Source organism: Notamacropus eugenii, chromosome 4 (genome assembly GCF_028372415.1).
Source record: "Notamacropus eugenii isolate mMacEug1 chromosome 4, mMacEug1.pri_v2, whole genome shotgun sequence".
In the NCBI taxonomy this organism is placed as follows: domain Eukaryota; kingdom Metazoa; phylum Chordata; class Mammalia; order Diprotodontia; family Macropodidae; genus Notamacropus; species Notamacropus eugenii.
In genome coordinates this window covers 190,525,554-190,540,673 of record NC_092875.1, presented here as the reverse complement: position 1 = coordinate 190,540,673, position 15,120 = coordinate 190,525,554, and the positions used below count along the sequence as shown (strand labels likewise).

The following is a 15,120-nucleotide window of genomic DNA, read 5'->3' as shown; positions in this document are numbered from 1 at the left end:
TTACCACCATATTGCCTCTGTTTCTCTCTCCTTTAATCCTCATCCCAAAACTCAACACCTTTGTCCTCATGACTGTGAATTTCCACAATGTAAATAACTTACTGCTGGACAATGTTACCGTACCTTCCTCACTCCTTCATCTCTTCCTCTTGAACAATGAGTATCCTTCCATTGCTATGTTCTCAACATTAGTGTTATCTTAACAAATCTCAGTGATGACCATGGAGTCATATCTGTGGCCCCCAGGTTAAACATTTCTAGTTTTTATTAGTTATGGTCCATCCTTTGGTTTACAGATATCAAAAACATATTTTTTACTCCTTTTGCCAATAATTATCCCCAAGGGATTACTGAGCATCTCTACTGCTCTTCTTCCTGTCAACTTTCTGTGTTGACATTCCTGTGACTTCTCTTGTACATATATTTTACATTGTGTTTTCATTCTGCTGTATGTAGAACATTGATCATGTTTTCAGAGTGTTGATGGTTAACTAATTTCTTAATCTTCTTTTTGACAGGTCAAGAAGTAGTTTTCAAATGCCTTGGAGAAGGAATTCTTGAAAAAGCCTTTCAGGGATACAATGCTTGTATTTTTGCTTATGGGCAGACAGGTAAGAGTTTTCATCTTGTAATCAAGTATAGTAAGTGTTTAGTTTCAACAGTGTATATGTAAAAAGTACGGCTTCATTATCAGGAAATGCTACAAATCAGAGCTTGATTTATTATTTTGTGAATTAGCTTGACTTAAGAAAATAGTGGAGAAAATATTAATAATGAAGATTAAACTCCAAAGTGTTTCTGGATTTAAGTAAATGATGAAGAAAATAAATGCAGATTAAACTTAAAAGTTTGTCACAAATACATTTTTCTTGGAGAGATGGTTGTTAAACATTTACCTGTATACTCCTGACTGAAAGAGATCTGAGATGTAATTTTGTACAATACCTTCATTTTATAGATGAAAAAACTGAGGTCCACAAAATACTCTAGAAAGGTGAACTATTATTATTTACTTAAGTGGATCTGTGATCTCATAGATGTGGGTCTTTCTTCCAATGGAACAGATTGCAACCAATCCATATCTCATTCTCTTCTACCCTTGTCCATGCCCTTCCATAGGTCCTCCCACAGGGAGTTCATATAATGTATTGGATTCCTTCCTCAAGCTCTTGACATTGTGTGGACCCCAGCAGAGCTTGTGTGATGTCCATGGGCAATGGCCATTCCATCTCTTATTCCAACCATCCAGCTCTAGTGATAACTTTTATGCTGCTCTCCTGCAAAATTCCCCATTATTATTACTGACAAAAAAAAGATATATTTTGCTCTATACATTTTTGCCACTTACCCTTTTAATTCAATCACACAGGTGATTAAATATAATCAAATCCTGATTATTTGTACACAAATTAACCATGTTGGGAATTATTCAGCTATAATTTGGGTGCCATCCCTGTCTGCCTGGAGTGATGGTTCATGGTGAAAGCCTTGTTGATGGTACAACCCACTTTTTTTCTGTCTTGTATTTGTTTTCAAACATTCCTGTTTCCCAACAGCATCTCTTCTGGATGTTTAAAATTATTGTCCCAATATGTATTATACAAATAACCAAGATCTTATTGTAAAGAAAAGTATTTTTAAATAAACATTTTCTAAAACCACTTTAGGGTCATAGATCTATACCAGGAAAGAACTGAGGTCATCTAGTTCAACCCTCTAATTTTACAGATGAGGAAATAGAGGTCCAGAGAAGTTGAGTGATTTTCCTAAGGTCACAGTGGTAGTAAGTAACAGAATCGGAATTTGAACTCAGTTCCTATTACTCCAAGTTTCATACTTTTTCCATCATACCATGATGCCTTCCTTGACTTGTAGTAGAAAGGAGACTGTATAGGAAGAGTCAGGAAACCTAGATTCTAGTTTTGTCTCCACCATTAAATGTATATTTGGCCATGAGTATTTAATAACTAATTAAATGCTTTATCTAAATAACTTAACGTATCTATATCTATAAAATGGGGGTAATTATACATTCCTCCCTATCTCACATATTTTAAAGATCCAATGAAATAAGAGGTGTCAAGTCAACATCCATTTATTAAGCATCAACTCAGTGTCAGGCCATATGCTAAGTTTTGGTAATATAAAAAGAGGCAAAAAACAGTCTCTGCCTTCAAGAAGCTCACAATCAAATGGGAAAGACAACAGACAAACAAATATGTGCATAAGCTACATATAATATAAACTTATGCACATAATCACAAAAAGAAGGCACTAGTCTTAGGGGAAATGGGGAAGGCTTCTTTTGGAAAGTGGGATTTTAGCTAGGACCTGAAGGAAGTCAGGAAATGGAGATGAGGAAGGGGAAAATTTCAGACACAAAGGATCACCTGTAAAAATGCAAAGTGTTGGAAGACACTTTTAAATGTACATAACAGTTCTCCCTCCAAAAAAGATGTTTAATCAATGTCTAATTGATGTTTAGGAAAACAAATTTGTGCCTATTAGGACTCAGATTCTAAGCCCTGAGAGAAACTGGTCAGCCCCAAAAGAAAAGTCTGTGCGCAGATGATAGTTTTTAATAAAATTGAAAATGTGACCCCTTGTCATCCTTTATACATTTGATTCATCATCTAATATTGAGTATGAATACAATTGATGAGAGAGCCAGTAAAATGTTTTGAGGGTCCTAAGGAATTTTTGAATAGATCTTTAAGGCTGCATATAAAATCTTGAATCTCTAATTTAAGGCTTTTTGTTATTCAGTCATTTCAGTTGTGTCTGACTCTTCATGTCCTCATTTGGGGTTTTCTTGGCAAAGATACTGGAGTAATTTGCCATTTCCTTCTCCAACTTTTTTTACAGATGAGGAAATTGAGGAAAACAGGGTTAAGTGACTTGTATCACATAATATGACATAGCTAGTGTCTGAGGCCAGATTTGAACTCAGGAAGATAAGTCTTCCTGACTCCAAGCCTGGTATTCTAGCCATTGCATCTTCTAGCTGCCCCAGTTTAAAACTGTAAGATGTAAAATTCATGATAGTCAATAAATATGCATTTCATGATAGTAAATAAACATTCATTAAGTTCCAGAAACTGTGCTAAGCACCAGTGATATAAAAGGAGAAATACAGTCCCTGTTCTCCATGAGCTCTTAGTATAGGAGAGTAGAATGCAATCTTCCTTCATTATCCAGCTACATAGAGAGTTATAAAGTACTCAAGGACTATTCTGACATGGAATTGCTTTCTAGTTCATTGTTTGCCCTTCTGAAACTAAGCATGTTATACTTTTTTTTTTTTTGCTGTTTCTGTAAATCCCTTTTCTAAAATAATCAGGAAACAATGTATTTTTTTCCAAAAAAATTTCTTCTCATCCAATTTGTGATTTATAAAAATATTATGATCATTTTATAGCCTGTTAAATGATACAAGTTTCTGTCCCTGGTCTTATATCCATTCTTATTATTTTTTTCCCCAAAAGAAAATTTGAAACCTGCTTCCCTGGAGTGAAGTGACTACTAGTCCACCACCACAAGCATTTGTCAAGTACCTAGTCTATGCTAGGCTCTGTGCTGAGCCCCAGGGATATACAAAGGCAAAAATGAAATGGCCTTTGCCTCAACAAGATTATATTCTATCAAGGGAAATGGCATGCTCTCCTATAGTTATATTCAGAGTATGTACAAAGTAACCTAAGGCAATTTGGGGGAGGGGTAAGCAGGAGGCAGTAGCAGATAAGGGAAATAGGAGAAGCCTAAAATAGGATGTGGTGTTTGAGGTGAGCTTTGAAGGAAATTAGCTTTTTCAAAAGCATGGAGATGAGCAATGAATTGTCGGCCAGTTTGGCATGGAAAAGAATAATGAAATATAGTTATCATTTACATTGGATTTCTAAGGTATGTGTCATTTTGTTCTTTAAGAATGAAGATCATTTATTAAAAATACCCACACACACATATAGAACATATGAGTACTTTTAGAATATTCATATTATTCATTTTTCTCTTTCTCCAACTTTACCTGTCTCTCTGGTTGCTTTTCTCTAGGTTCAGGAAAATCCTTCTCAATGATGGGCAATGCTGAGCAGCTGGGCTTAATTCCACGACTTTGTTGTGCTTTATTTCAAAGGATCTCTTTGGAGCAAAATGAATCACAGATCTTTAAAGTTGAAGTGTCATACATGGAAATATATAATGAGAAAGTTCGGGATCTTTTAGACCCCAAAGGGTGAGTCAGTGGTTGAAATCAGACATTTTAAAATCCTGTGATAGAGGTATTATATTAAAATAATCTTAGTGTTAAAAAAAAAAAACTTGAAGATAGTTGAATTTGATACTATCTGATTGTAACTATTTCTTGTGTCTCCCATGTATCAACCTCCAAGACACTTTCTTACTATTGTCAATAACTTGAGCCTATAGTTTACAGTTTTTTCCTTCCCTAATCCCTAACATCCTTCTTGTCTATTTCAGTATTCCTTTTTACTGCCCTTCTGACACTCTGGTCTCATAGCTCCTTAACTCCTCTGACTTCTACATGTTCTCTGACACTCGGTGGGGTGGTCACTTCTTCAGCACTCCCAGCCAATCGTAAATATTCATTTTTTCCTGACCTATTTCTGACTCTTTGTTCCTCTATATATCTCTTGTGCCTGGAAAAAAGAAATACATCAAAACTCCCCTTCCCATCTTCCCTTTTTGAAATCTTTCCTTTCCTTAAAGGTCCATTTCAGGTCCATACCTCTTTCATGAAGCTTTTCTTGATTTCCACAAACTAGACAGTGATTCCTCCTTTCATCTCTTATTCCATATTATTTGAACTCTCTAAAGCACTTAGCATAGTTCAACTTGTAATAAAGTTATTTGTGTACATGTCTTAATTCCCCTGCAGTAGTGTGAACTAAAGATAAGAACTGCATTATGCTTCATTGTTTCCCCTCTGCATGTAGTAAAGTGCCTTTTAACTCATAAAGTGTTGAATGAGTGTTTATTCAGTTAATTTATTGAGATATCATAGGCTGCTCAAAACTCATCAGTGTCCAGTAGGCTTACATTAGATTGCCTACATATGCCACTTGTTGAGAATTTTAATGTCCTGAGTGTTACAATGACCACTACTTTTTAAAAAAAAATTTACTATAATCAAAGAGCTCTTCTTGGAGAGTCATCTGAAAAGGAACTCTGGACCTTGCATTAAAATAGAAAATAGTTCTGCTACTGAGGTGATTGATGGAGAAATTGAACTTGCATAATCTAGGCAATTCTTTTTGTGAAGAGCATGTTCTATTTATGTTACAAATAAACCGTATTTCTTTACCATCATTTACTTTTAACAGTGAAGATTGTGTTGTACTAGACATAAAAACAAAAGCTCTTGATGATACTGGTAATGTACAATCACAATCATGAATACCAGTAAAACTGAGCAGCCACTGGAAAAGTTTAGACTTACTTTTTAAGTTCTTTGGATCGACACTAAAAGAATTTCCTGTCACATAAGTCTAGACTGAAAATTGGATATGGTTGCTATAAGAAAATTCTCTATAAAATGGATATAGCTTTTCTTCTTTATGAAAATATGATAAATGATGTAGCTTCTCACAGAAACCTAAAATTGTTTAATTTTGAAGTTATTCTCACATGCTCAGAAATGGTTTATAGATTTGAAAGGTGATAAAGAGCAGATACTGTGAAAAAGAGGACACAGTATAGATGATAAGTTTCTGCCCTTTCCTTTTAAGTCTTAATTCTCTATTGACTTGCTGTTGAAAAGGCTCAATAAATTAGCCCTGCAACCTCAAAATTTACCTAATCAATACTCATTGGAGCTAATTTTATATCTGGTTACATACCAACTTTCTGTGTCCCACCAAAGTACTGTTTCATCATATGCCTCCAATGCCTGTTCAACCCATGTGAATTTAGCTGGATCTGCTGACCCAGTCCAGAGTGATAACTGCCCCTTGACCCACAGTGGCCTGTGAGGAATAAGATTGAGTTTAACCCCTTGCTCAGAATTTTGTATTCCCCATTGTAGCAACTGGATTGTAAGGGAAGAATTCCCCCTTTATGTTAGGTTCTCTCCAAATAATAAAGAAATAGTATTTCTAGTCAGTTTTTTTTTAAATGATGAAGATATTAACAAAAACTAAAAAGACATTAAACTTATATCTGAAAGATAAGAATCATGAACATGGGTCATCGCTGGCAACACATTTCAAGAAAAAGGTTTTTTGCATCTATTTGCTGCTTAAAACTGACCTCAAACAAGGTTAGACTTCTAATAAGAAGGAATTAAAAGCCAACAAAATGAAGGAACTTTTAAGGGAAATTTTGATTGTAAATAATTTCACCTTTCATCCTGACTTTAGAGCTTCATTTCTTTGTTAGGTTCTACTCCATTATAACTAATTTCTCACCATACATTCAGATAGCTGGATAAGGTTATCTATGATTTCATCAGTGTAAGTGCTTCTTTGAAGGCATTCATGGACACTGTTCATTGATTTAATGAGTTACAGTCACCAAAAAATTTATTGTCTGGTGACCAACCCCATCTCTGGCAATGAACCTCTTTGGATTTGGGTAGGTTAGCCCTCAGATGACAAATATACAGTCTGTTTATTGTCAGGATTGCACATAGACCTTCCCCAGATTTATAGGACCTGCCAGAACTCTCCTCACTATGATGAGGCATCAAAGTAAGCCAATATAAGGTCTTAAGAAATAAATTTATCTTGCTATTATTTTTGCCTGTTCTGCCTCTCCCGGACCTCTGTTGTACTAATGACCTCCATTAGGTATAAGATAGAAAAATTAAGGATTCTAGATGTCAAATTTGAATGGCGTGATAGTGGTAAGTATTTAGCATAATGCCTTGCACAAACTCAGTAAATATTTGTTGTTTTGATTTGTGATGTATGTTAAATAAAGGAATCAGAGGAGGCAGTTGCCACTGCCAGGGTATAAGGAAATCTGAAGCCCATAAAGTCTCCACAAATATGCCGTAACTATCTGACGCTTTTTGAGAACACAAAACAAAAAACTTTCAGTGAGAAACCTTACTGGGCCAAATGCCCCATGATGATGGATTTTAGTTAGTTGTGTCCTTACCTGATTTTCATTGCTGATCTATGGGGAGAATGAAGTTGAAGACCAGCTTTAATGTGGATATACCATGAAGTAGTAGAGAGATCACTGGATGTGGAGTCATAAGACCTAGGTTCAAGTCCTATTTCGTTATTTAGTAGTCCCTTCACTTCTCTGAATCTTAATTTGTTTTCTCATCTGCAAAATGGAGGAATATTAAGCTTAGATGACCTCCAAGGTCCAGCTTTTAAATTCTGAAATTCCACTTGGTCAGATTATCTTTTTATGCATCCATTGCCAGTTTTATCTGGTCATTTTTCTTATTTCTCTTTCTGTTATCTTGTTCATATATAGTATTTTGAGTTTTTAGTGTTCTTTCAGTGAAGCAAATTAGTATGTCAAGTATTTTAGCACACTGTTTTTTTGCTTTGGTAAAGGAAATGTATTTTTGAAGCAAAAATAGAGTTGAAGATTTGAAAATATTCTTGGTTTAGAATGCTATTTTAGTAAGCCAGAATAAAATAACTTTTAGAATATATTATGTCAGTTCCTTCTTGCAATTATCTTTTGTGGGACTAACTTTTTAATAATTAACTTTTCTAATCTTTTGTAACTACCACTCTAATTTGGGGATACTTTTAGAAAGAAGCAGTAGTGAAATTTGCAAGTGCAAAATACTATCTATTCTTTTTTTTTTTTTTCATCCTGAAGGAGCAGGCAGTCCCTTAAAGTCCGAGAGCATAAAGTCTTGGGGCCCTATGTAGATGGCCTATCTCAACTGGCTGTTACTAGCTTTGAGGTAAGTAGAAGCATTTATAAGAAACTACCCATATTGGCAAAGAGGGCAAAATGATTAGAGAAGGATTTTAGCCACTAGTACTTCTGCAGCTGATGAGCATAATATTGACTCTAGTTCAATACGCAATTCATTTTGCAAATACACAATACATTGTCTACCAATTTACTTATGCAAATTTCACGATAAGATATGTTTCAGTGTTTTGTGTTTATTGAACATATTAAGATACCATTTATCACTCCATTAAACTGCTTTCCCTCAGCTTATTAATGACTTCCTACTAGGCAAATCTAGCAGTCTTTTTTCAAAATTCATTCTCCTTGGTTTCTCTACCATATTTGGCACTATGAATAATCCATCCTCTCCTTCTTGAAATTGTTTCTTCCATTGGCTTCCCTAGCAGCCTGGTTCTTCTTCGTCTATACTCACTTCTTTCCTGTCCCTCTTTCACTACCTTATCTCACCCTACATTTTCAATGTCCCCAGAAGTCTGTCTTTGATGCTTTGTTCTTATTCTTCTATATTCATCTTAGTGTTCATCCACTGTCATAACTTTAACTAACATCTGTAGGATGATGATTTCCAAATTTGTGTCTTTAGGTCAGTACTTGTCCTCTAGTATTTCCAGATGCCTGCAGGACATGGCTACTTGAATATTCCATCATTACCTTGAATTCAGTGTAACTAAAACTTATCTTCCCCCCCCCCCCCTTGAAAAAATCAAACAAACAACCATCACCTGGGTTTCTTTTCCAGAACCATTTTCATCAGTGATATCACCATTCTCCTGGTCCTCCAGACACCATTGCTCATTCCCTTCTTCCTTCTCAGCATCAATTGAATCATGTCACTTTTTTTCAAAATATGTCTGTTTTTTCTGCCCACAATGTCACAGTAGGCTTCTGATTATTCTCTGCTTCCACTCTTTTTCTGCTTCTAGTTAGACGTGCACTACTACCACATTAATCCCTTAAATCTCTACTTTCATCATGTAGATCTCTTTCAGAGCTCACAATGGCAGCATAATATAGTACTAAGAACCTTTTAAATTGAGAGTTGGGAGAGACCTGGGTTCAATCTTGCCTCCAGCACTTACTAACTGTGTGACCCTAGGCAAATCATTTAACCTCTCTGAACTTGGTTTTTTTTGTGAAATGGGGATAACAACACAACAGTGCCTCTGGCCATTTTCTGCTCTGCTGCTCCATCTCTCACACTAAACTACAGGCAGTTCCCAGAAGAAAATAGAACACTCACGAATATATTCCTAGGGACCATACATCCTAATCTTCATATCTATTTTCACCCTTGTTCTACATAAATGGGAAAGGTTGGAAATTAGAAAAATCTATTTTTCACCTGGAGTATTGAATAATTAATTCTCTGTGTTTCTAACAGGATTCATTAGATAATTATCCATTGGGAGGATTACATTAAAATCAGAAATGACCAATCTAAATCCCTAAGAAATGAGTTTTTGTTTGTTTCTTGGCATATAGACCCAATAGGAATAATTTTTGTGGTTGTTGGGGATTTAAAGTGTCTGATATGGCATTGTCTTTTAATTTTTATAAGTAAAGGTAGATAAACATGTCAGAAATAAGTCTCATTAACTATAAATTCTAAAAAGATAGTTTGAGAAAAAAGCACAATCAACATGATATCTACTTTGAAAATTCATTCAGACATTAAAGGAACCTTTAGGTGGCCACTATATGTAAGGCATTGACCTCCTTGCTGCATTATGTAATTTTCTCACTCTAGAAAATTCACAGAGGCTCAAAATATTTTTAAAAATCCCTTACATATTTTACTTTAGAAGAAAGAAAAGTGTTTTGTCCTAGATCTCTTCTATAACACTTACAGAAAATGAAACCTTTACTTTAACATTTTAAGTTTCATTTAATATGTTAGTTGACTTGCATTTTTAAATTATAGATGTACTTTGCGTACTAAGAAAAGTGTACTCCTTAAAAATTAGGGGTTAATTGAATATGTCTAGTTCTAATCTAATTTTAAATGAAATGGTACATACTATTTAAAAGAATTCTAGAATGAATGTTTTCTTTTAAACAAATAATCACTCTCTAACTTATCTGCTATAAAAGTTGAATTTTCACTTAACTGTTCTTAAAGCAGTACACACCTATATTCTACTATATTCTTGATAAACTAAAATTTACTTCATGAAACTCAGAGATTGTTAGAGCTAAAAGAAAACTTGAAAATTATCTCATCCATTTTCCCCAAACTTACTCATATAGATGCTACCTGGCTGGGAATAGACTTGAACCCAGGGCTCCTTGCTCTGAATCCACAGCTTGCTCTGTCTTACTATGTTGCTTCCTAAATTCATCTCTCATCAGTGAATTAATTTTGAGATTCTCAGGACATTAATTCTACTAACTCTCCAGAAAAAAACTATTTGTTAAAGTGGATAGCTCTTTTTCTTTTCATTTTCATCCCTGTTTTGGTACAACTCAACAGAGTTTCATAGAATGCATTAGCTGAATCAGCAACATACGGATAAAGATTGATTGTAATCACCTTTGGTAGTGAAACATTGTCTCAGAGTGAGGTAATCACTTTAGCCAATTAAATGATTATAGCACTAGACTAGTGATGCCTAGATAGGAAGTACAATCCATTCATCATCTTCTGCAATTAATCTTCCTAAATGAACATGTGTTAGGCTGATATAAAGGCACTAAAATTGAGCATGTTCAGAAGCAGCTCTAAAGAGAAATGGAGCCCCACTGCTTAGAAGATGGGCTTTAGGAATTCATTGTTAATTGTATCCTGGAACATACCCAGAGAAACTTGAAAAGCAGAAGCATGCAATCGATAAGAAAAAATTGACAAGAAAGTTATATTCTAAACATAAAAATTTTGCACAGTAGAATCAAACAAGATGGGGATGAAAGTTTGAACCATGTTTTGACTAGAGCTGAGGGAAGAGAATACTTCTGGAAAGGAGATATATTTAATTGGTATGGCAGAAGAAATATTGGTGTTCAGGCTTGTAGTATCCTCTTTTCTTTAGGACTCTTTCTTTGTGTTTCTGCCCTAGGACATTGAGTCATTGATGTCTGAGGGAAACAAATCTCGAACAGTGGCGGCAACTAATATGAATGAGGAAAGCAGTCGCTCCCATGCTGTCTTCAACATTATAGTCACACAGACATTGTATGACTTACAATCTGGTGTAAGTGGAAGTCATGAATCTACAGAGACAATGGGATGCTATATGAGTGAAATAACTCATAGCATGGTCAGGGGCTGGGGATTCAATTGTATGCCTGCCTCTGCTTTGATGCGTAAGACAGCTGGCATCATATTGCCCTTACTTAACCCAAGATTTTAAAATCAAGACCAGCAAAGAGCCTGGAGGGCACAGCAATGATGTTATATAAATAGCAGATGGAATGGAATGGGAATCCCTTTTGCAATGCCACCTAGATGTTTGCCTTACAATGAATTAAGGAACCCTATGGGAAAACTACAAAATGTAGCCCAAAATGTCATTTTTCTAAAGAAAGAGTATTTTACTTTGCAAGAGGCCTCATAACATACAACAAAGGACATCCAACTGGGAATAACCCTCAAATTTCTAAGTAAAAGTTTGCCTTTTTAATTCATGATAGGACATAAAAGAAACAGTTCCTGACAGGCTTCTCAATCTTCTTCCCCAATTTGAACTGTTGGGGGTGGGGGGGAGGGGTAAAGGCAGGGATTTTTTATTACATGCACAGATCTCTCAGATTTTCTTGTGGGTACTCTGGAAAATTAAGGGCATGATAAAAAGACATAGTTTTGTACCAATCTAAAATATGATTTTGTTGTTAATTTCTTCCCCAAATACCCAATGTATAGATTTAAAGACTGGCTTCTTTGAGAGTATTTTTTTTTCCTTTGGAGTAGAGGCAGGGGCACAGGTTTCTTTTTTAATCTAGCAGATATAGGTGTTACCAAGTTATTTTTTGTGTGGGTTTTTTTTTGGTTTTTTTTTTTTTTGCATTAACATTTATTGCTTCCTGTTTCCACCAACTAGAATTCTGGAGAGAAAGTCAGTAAGGTCAGCCTGGTAGACTTGGCTGGAAGTGAAAGAGTGTCTAAAACAGGAGCCGCTGGGGAGCGTCTGAAAGAAGGCAGCAACATAAACAAGTAAGAGAGCTATTGCAAGAATACCTTTCATGAGTCCAGACTCCCAGCTGAGTGTGATGTTCTGCTGCCAGAACGCCTTGGGGCCCTTCTTGTCAAGGATTGGATGGTTCTGATGCAGCTTGTCCCAAAGACTATGTAACCTTGGTAAACAGCTTGACTGGTGAAAACAAAACACTTCATCTACTTTGGGGGGATACATGAAAGCCTCCCTAGGGCTGGGGACTGTGGTTAAGAGGGGGAGAGAAGAAGAAAAATGTATGGTAACTGTATTTGTTCAGAAGTATATATTTTTATGTGCGTTGCTTTACAGAATAGATCTGTTCTTGAGAAACTGCATGTAAAACTGAATCATGTTTTAAATACAGTAGAGGAGCTTACTCATAATTTTTTAAAAACCCATCAGTTTAAAAGCATTTATTAAGTACCTACTGTATATCAGACATCTAATTGGGTGTTAGGGATGCAAGTACAAAAGTGAAACAAGAGAAGCTAAAACTGAATCTTTACATGTTGAGTTGTCTTATCATGTGATTTGTTTATATATGCATATATACAATTTTCTAGAAAGTTATCTGCTATTTGATACCTGTGTGATCTTTGGGCAAGTCATTTAACCTTTCTAGGGCTTAGAGAGTCAAGGACTTGCTTGTAAATGATATTGTTTGTAGAGCTTTTCAGATCTCAAAAGCTCTAACTTCCTTAGTTCCTTATATTACCAGTACAAATGTTCCAAGGTGAAGTCTGTATTTAAAGATTGGGCACATTTTGATTTTAATTAGCTGTGATTTGTAAACAGAAGAGAGATATTCTATCACTGGCAGGTCTGCAAGGCCTTGCTCAGAGGGAGACAGCTTCTTTGGGGGAGTTCATCTAACAGGAAGTTTGTCTTCTCTCATAACAAAGGATTCCCCCCAACTCCCATTTCATGACAAGACATTAAAAAACTCCATTTGGCAGAATAGCACTGTTCTATTATGGGCAGAGAAGTAGAAAGGCAGAAGGTGAGGGGAAATAAAAGGAGACGAGATTGCTGCCTTTCTCTAGGCTTAGCTGATGTATTATTGGGTTCTTCTCTTAGGGATTTTGCCTTCAGGTTCAGCACACCTGTGAAACACTGACATCATGTGACCTTTCCAGCCTTGTCTCCAAGGCTATATATGTCCGCCAGACTTGTCCACTTGTGGTTCCCTGGGCATTCCCCATTCCCTCCCTCTACCATTCACGCTGTTTCCTCTGCCTTCCTTCCTTCACTTTGCCCTTTTTTAGCCTCCTGAATTACTATCCATTTTCCAAAGCCTAACTCAAATGCCACATGTGCAGAGAAGCTCTTACTATTCCTACACTCCCAAATGTTAGCTACCTTTTCTCCTTTGTACCTCACAAAGTACTTTGCTTGCACTTCTATGAACTTACTTTGTATTCTTTTATGTTACAGTATAACTATATACTATGTAACTATAGTATAACTTTATGTTATAGTAACATAAAGTTATGTGGCTGTAAGTGCCATGAGGCACCTGGGTGACCCAGTAGAATGCTACACCTGGATTCTGGAAGAGCTGCATTTAAATCCTAACTCATGTACTAGCTGTGTGACCCTGGGCAAGTCATTTAACCTTGATCCACCTCAGCTTCCTCAACTATAAAATGGGGATAATAATAGCACCTTCCTCCCAGGGTTATAGTGAGGATCAAATGAGAGAATAATTGTGAAGTGCTTGGCAGATAGTAAGTGCTTAACAAATGCTTGTTACCATCCTCCCTTTCTCCTTCTCTTCCTTCCAGACAGGGACTGTAACTATGCTAAATTTGGCTTCTGCCCCATCACCTAGCAAAGAGCTTAGCATATAACGGCTTTATATTATTTTTGCATCAGGCTGATCCTAGTAAGCAACATGTGTCTATGTATATACATATCACAGGTTAATAAATAACTTGTCCAAATTCACATGACTTGTAAGTGATGGGTCTGGGGAGTCAAACCTGAATCTTCTGTGTCCTCATCCGGTGGGTTTTCCCTACTACCTCCCTAATATTTTGATCTTTGAGAAGGACTACCGCAAAATGAATTAAGCTGAACATTTGTAAAGTGCCTGCTTTATGTCACTAAGTGCTGGCAATACAAAGAAAGGCAAAAAATTCATCTGCTTTCAAAGAGCTGATATTCTAATGAGAAAGGAGGGAGAGCGAGAGGAAACAAGGAAGGTAAGTAAGGCCTAGTAGGTGCCAGACATTATGCTAAGCACTTTACAAATAGCGTTTTGTTTGATCTTCCTAATAACCTTGGGGGGTAGGTACTATTATCCTTGTTTGGTTTTGTTTTTTTACAATTGAAATAAAATGAGTTAGGATAAAGGTTAAGTGACTTGCTTAGGGTTACACAGCCAGGAAATGTCTGAAGCTGGATTTGAACTCTTTTGACTCCAGCCCCAGTATTCTATCCACTATTCTACCTAGCTGCCTCTGGGGAAGGAAAGATGCAACGAACTATATAAAAAAAAATGAATATATAGGATAAATTAAAGATAACATTAGAATGAAGGCTATTAGTATTAAGGAAGATTGGTGTAAAGGCTTCTTGTGAATGGTGGGATTTTAACTAGGACCAGAAAGAATTCAGCAAAGCCAAGAGGTAGAGATAAGGAGGGAGAGAATCCCAGCTATGGGGGAACAGCCAGTGAAAATCTGTGGAATTGGGAGATTGGAGTGTTTTATGCAAAAAATAGCAGGAAAGCCAGTATCTTTGGATCTCAGAATACATGAACTATGCTTAAGAAAGATCACATTGATAGCTGAATGTAGGAGAACTCGAGTGGAGGGAGAATTGTGGCAGAGAAACTGACCAGAAGGCTATTTTCATGATTCAGATGTGGAAGATTGGAGGGCCTGTACTAGATGGTGGCAGAGTCAAAGGACAGACGGGATTTATTTGAGGCATGTTATGAAGGCAAGGGATTGGATATGGCTGGGGGGGAAAAGGAGGATGTGAGAGAGGGTGAGAGCTGAGGATGACACCTAGCGTGTGAACCTGAGTGCTTGGGAAGATGATGGTGTCCTCAGCATTA

At 36.3% G+C, this 15,120-nt stretch overlaps 1 protein-coding gene across 4 annotated transcripts in view; it reads left to right on the top strand.

Moving 5' to 3' along the window:
* Positions 1 to 15,120, top strand: part of KIF13A (kinesin family member 13A) — a 257,778-nt gene that overhangs the window by 132,973 nt on the left and 109,685 nt on the right. For all 4 annotated transcript variants that reach the window (XM_072603931.1, XM_072603929.1, XM_072603930.1 and 1 more), the window contains exons 5-9: positions 519 to 611; positions 4,051 to 4,231; positions 7,804 to 7,891; positions 10,962 to 11,096; positions 11,943 to 12,055. In XM_072603931.1, coding sequence (XP_072460032.1) covers positions 519 to 611; positions 4,051 to 4,231; positions 7,804 to 7,891; positions 10,962 to 11,096; positions 11,943 to 12,055 — 610 coding nt within the window. The remainder of the gene's footprint in view (positions 1 to 518; positions 612 to 4,050; positions 4,232 to 7,803; positions 7,892 to 10,961; positions 11,097 to 11,942; positions 12,056 to 15,120) is intronic.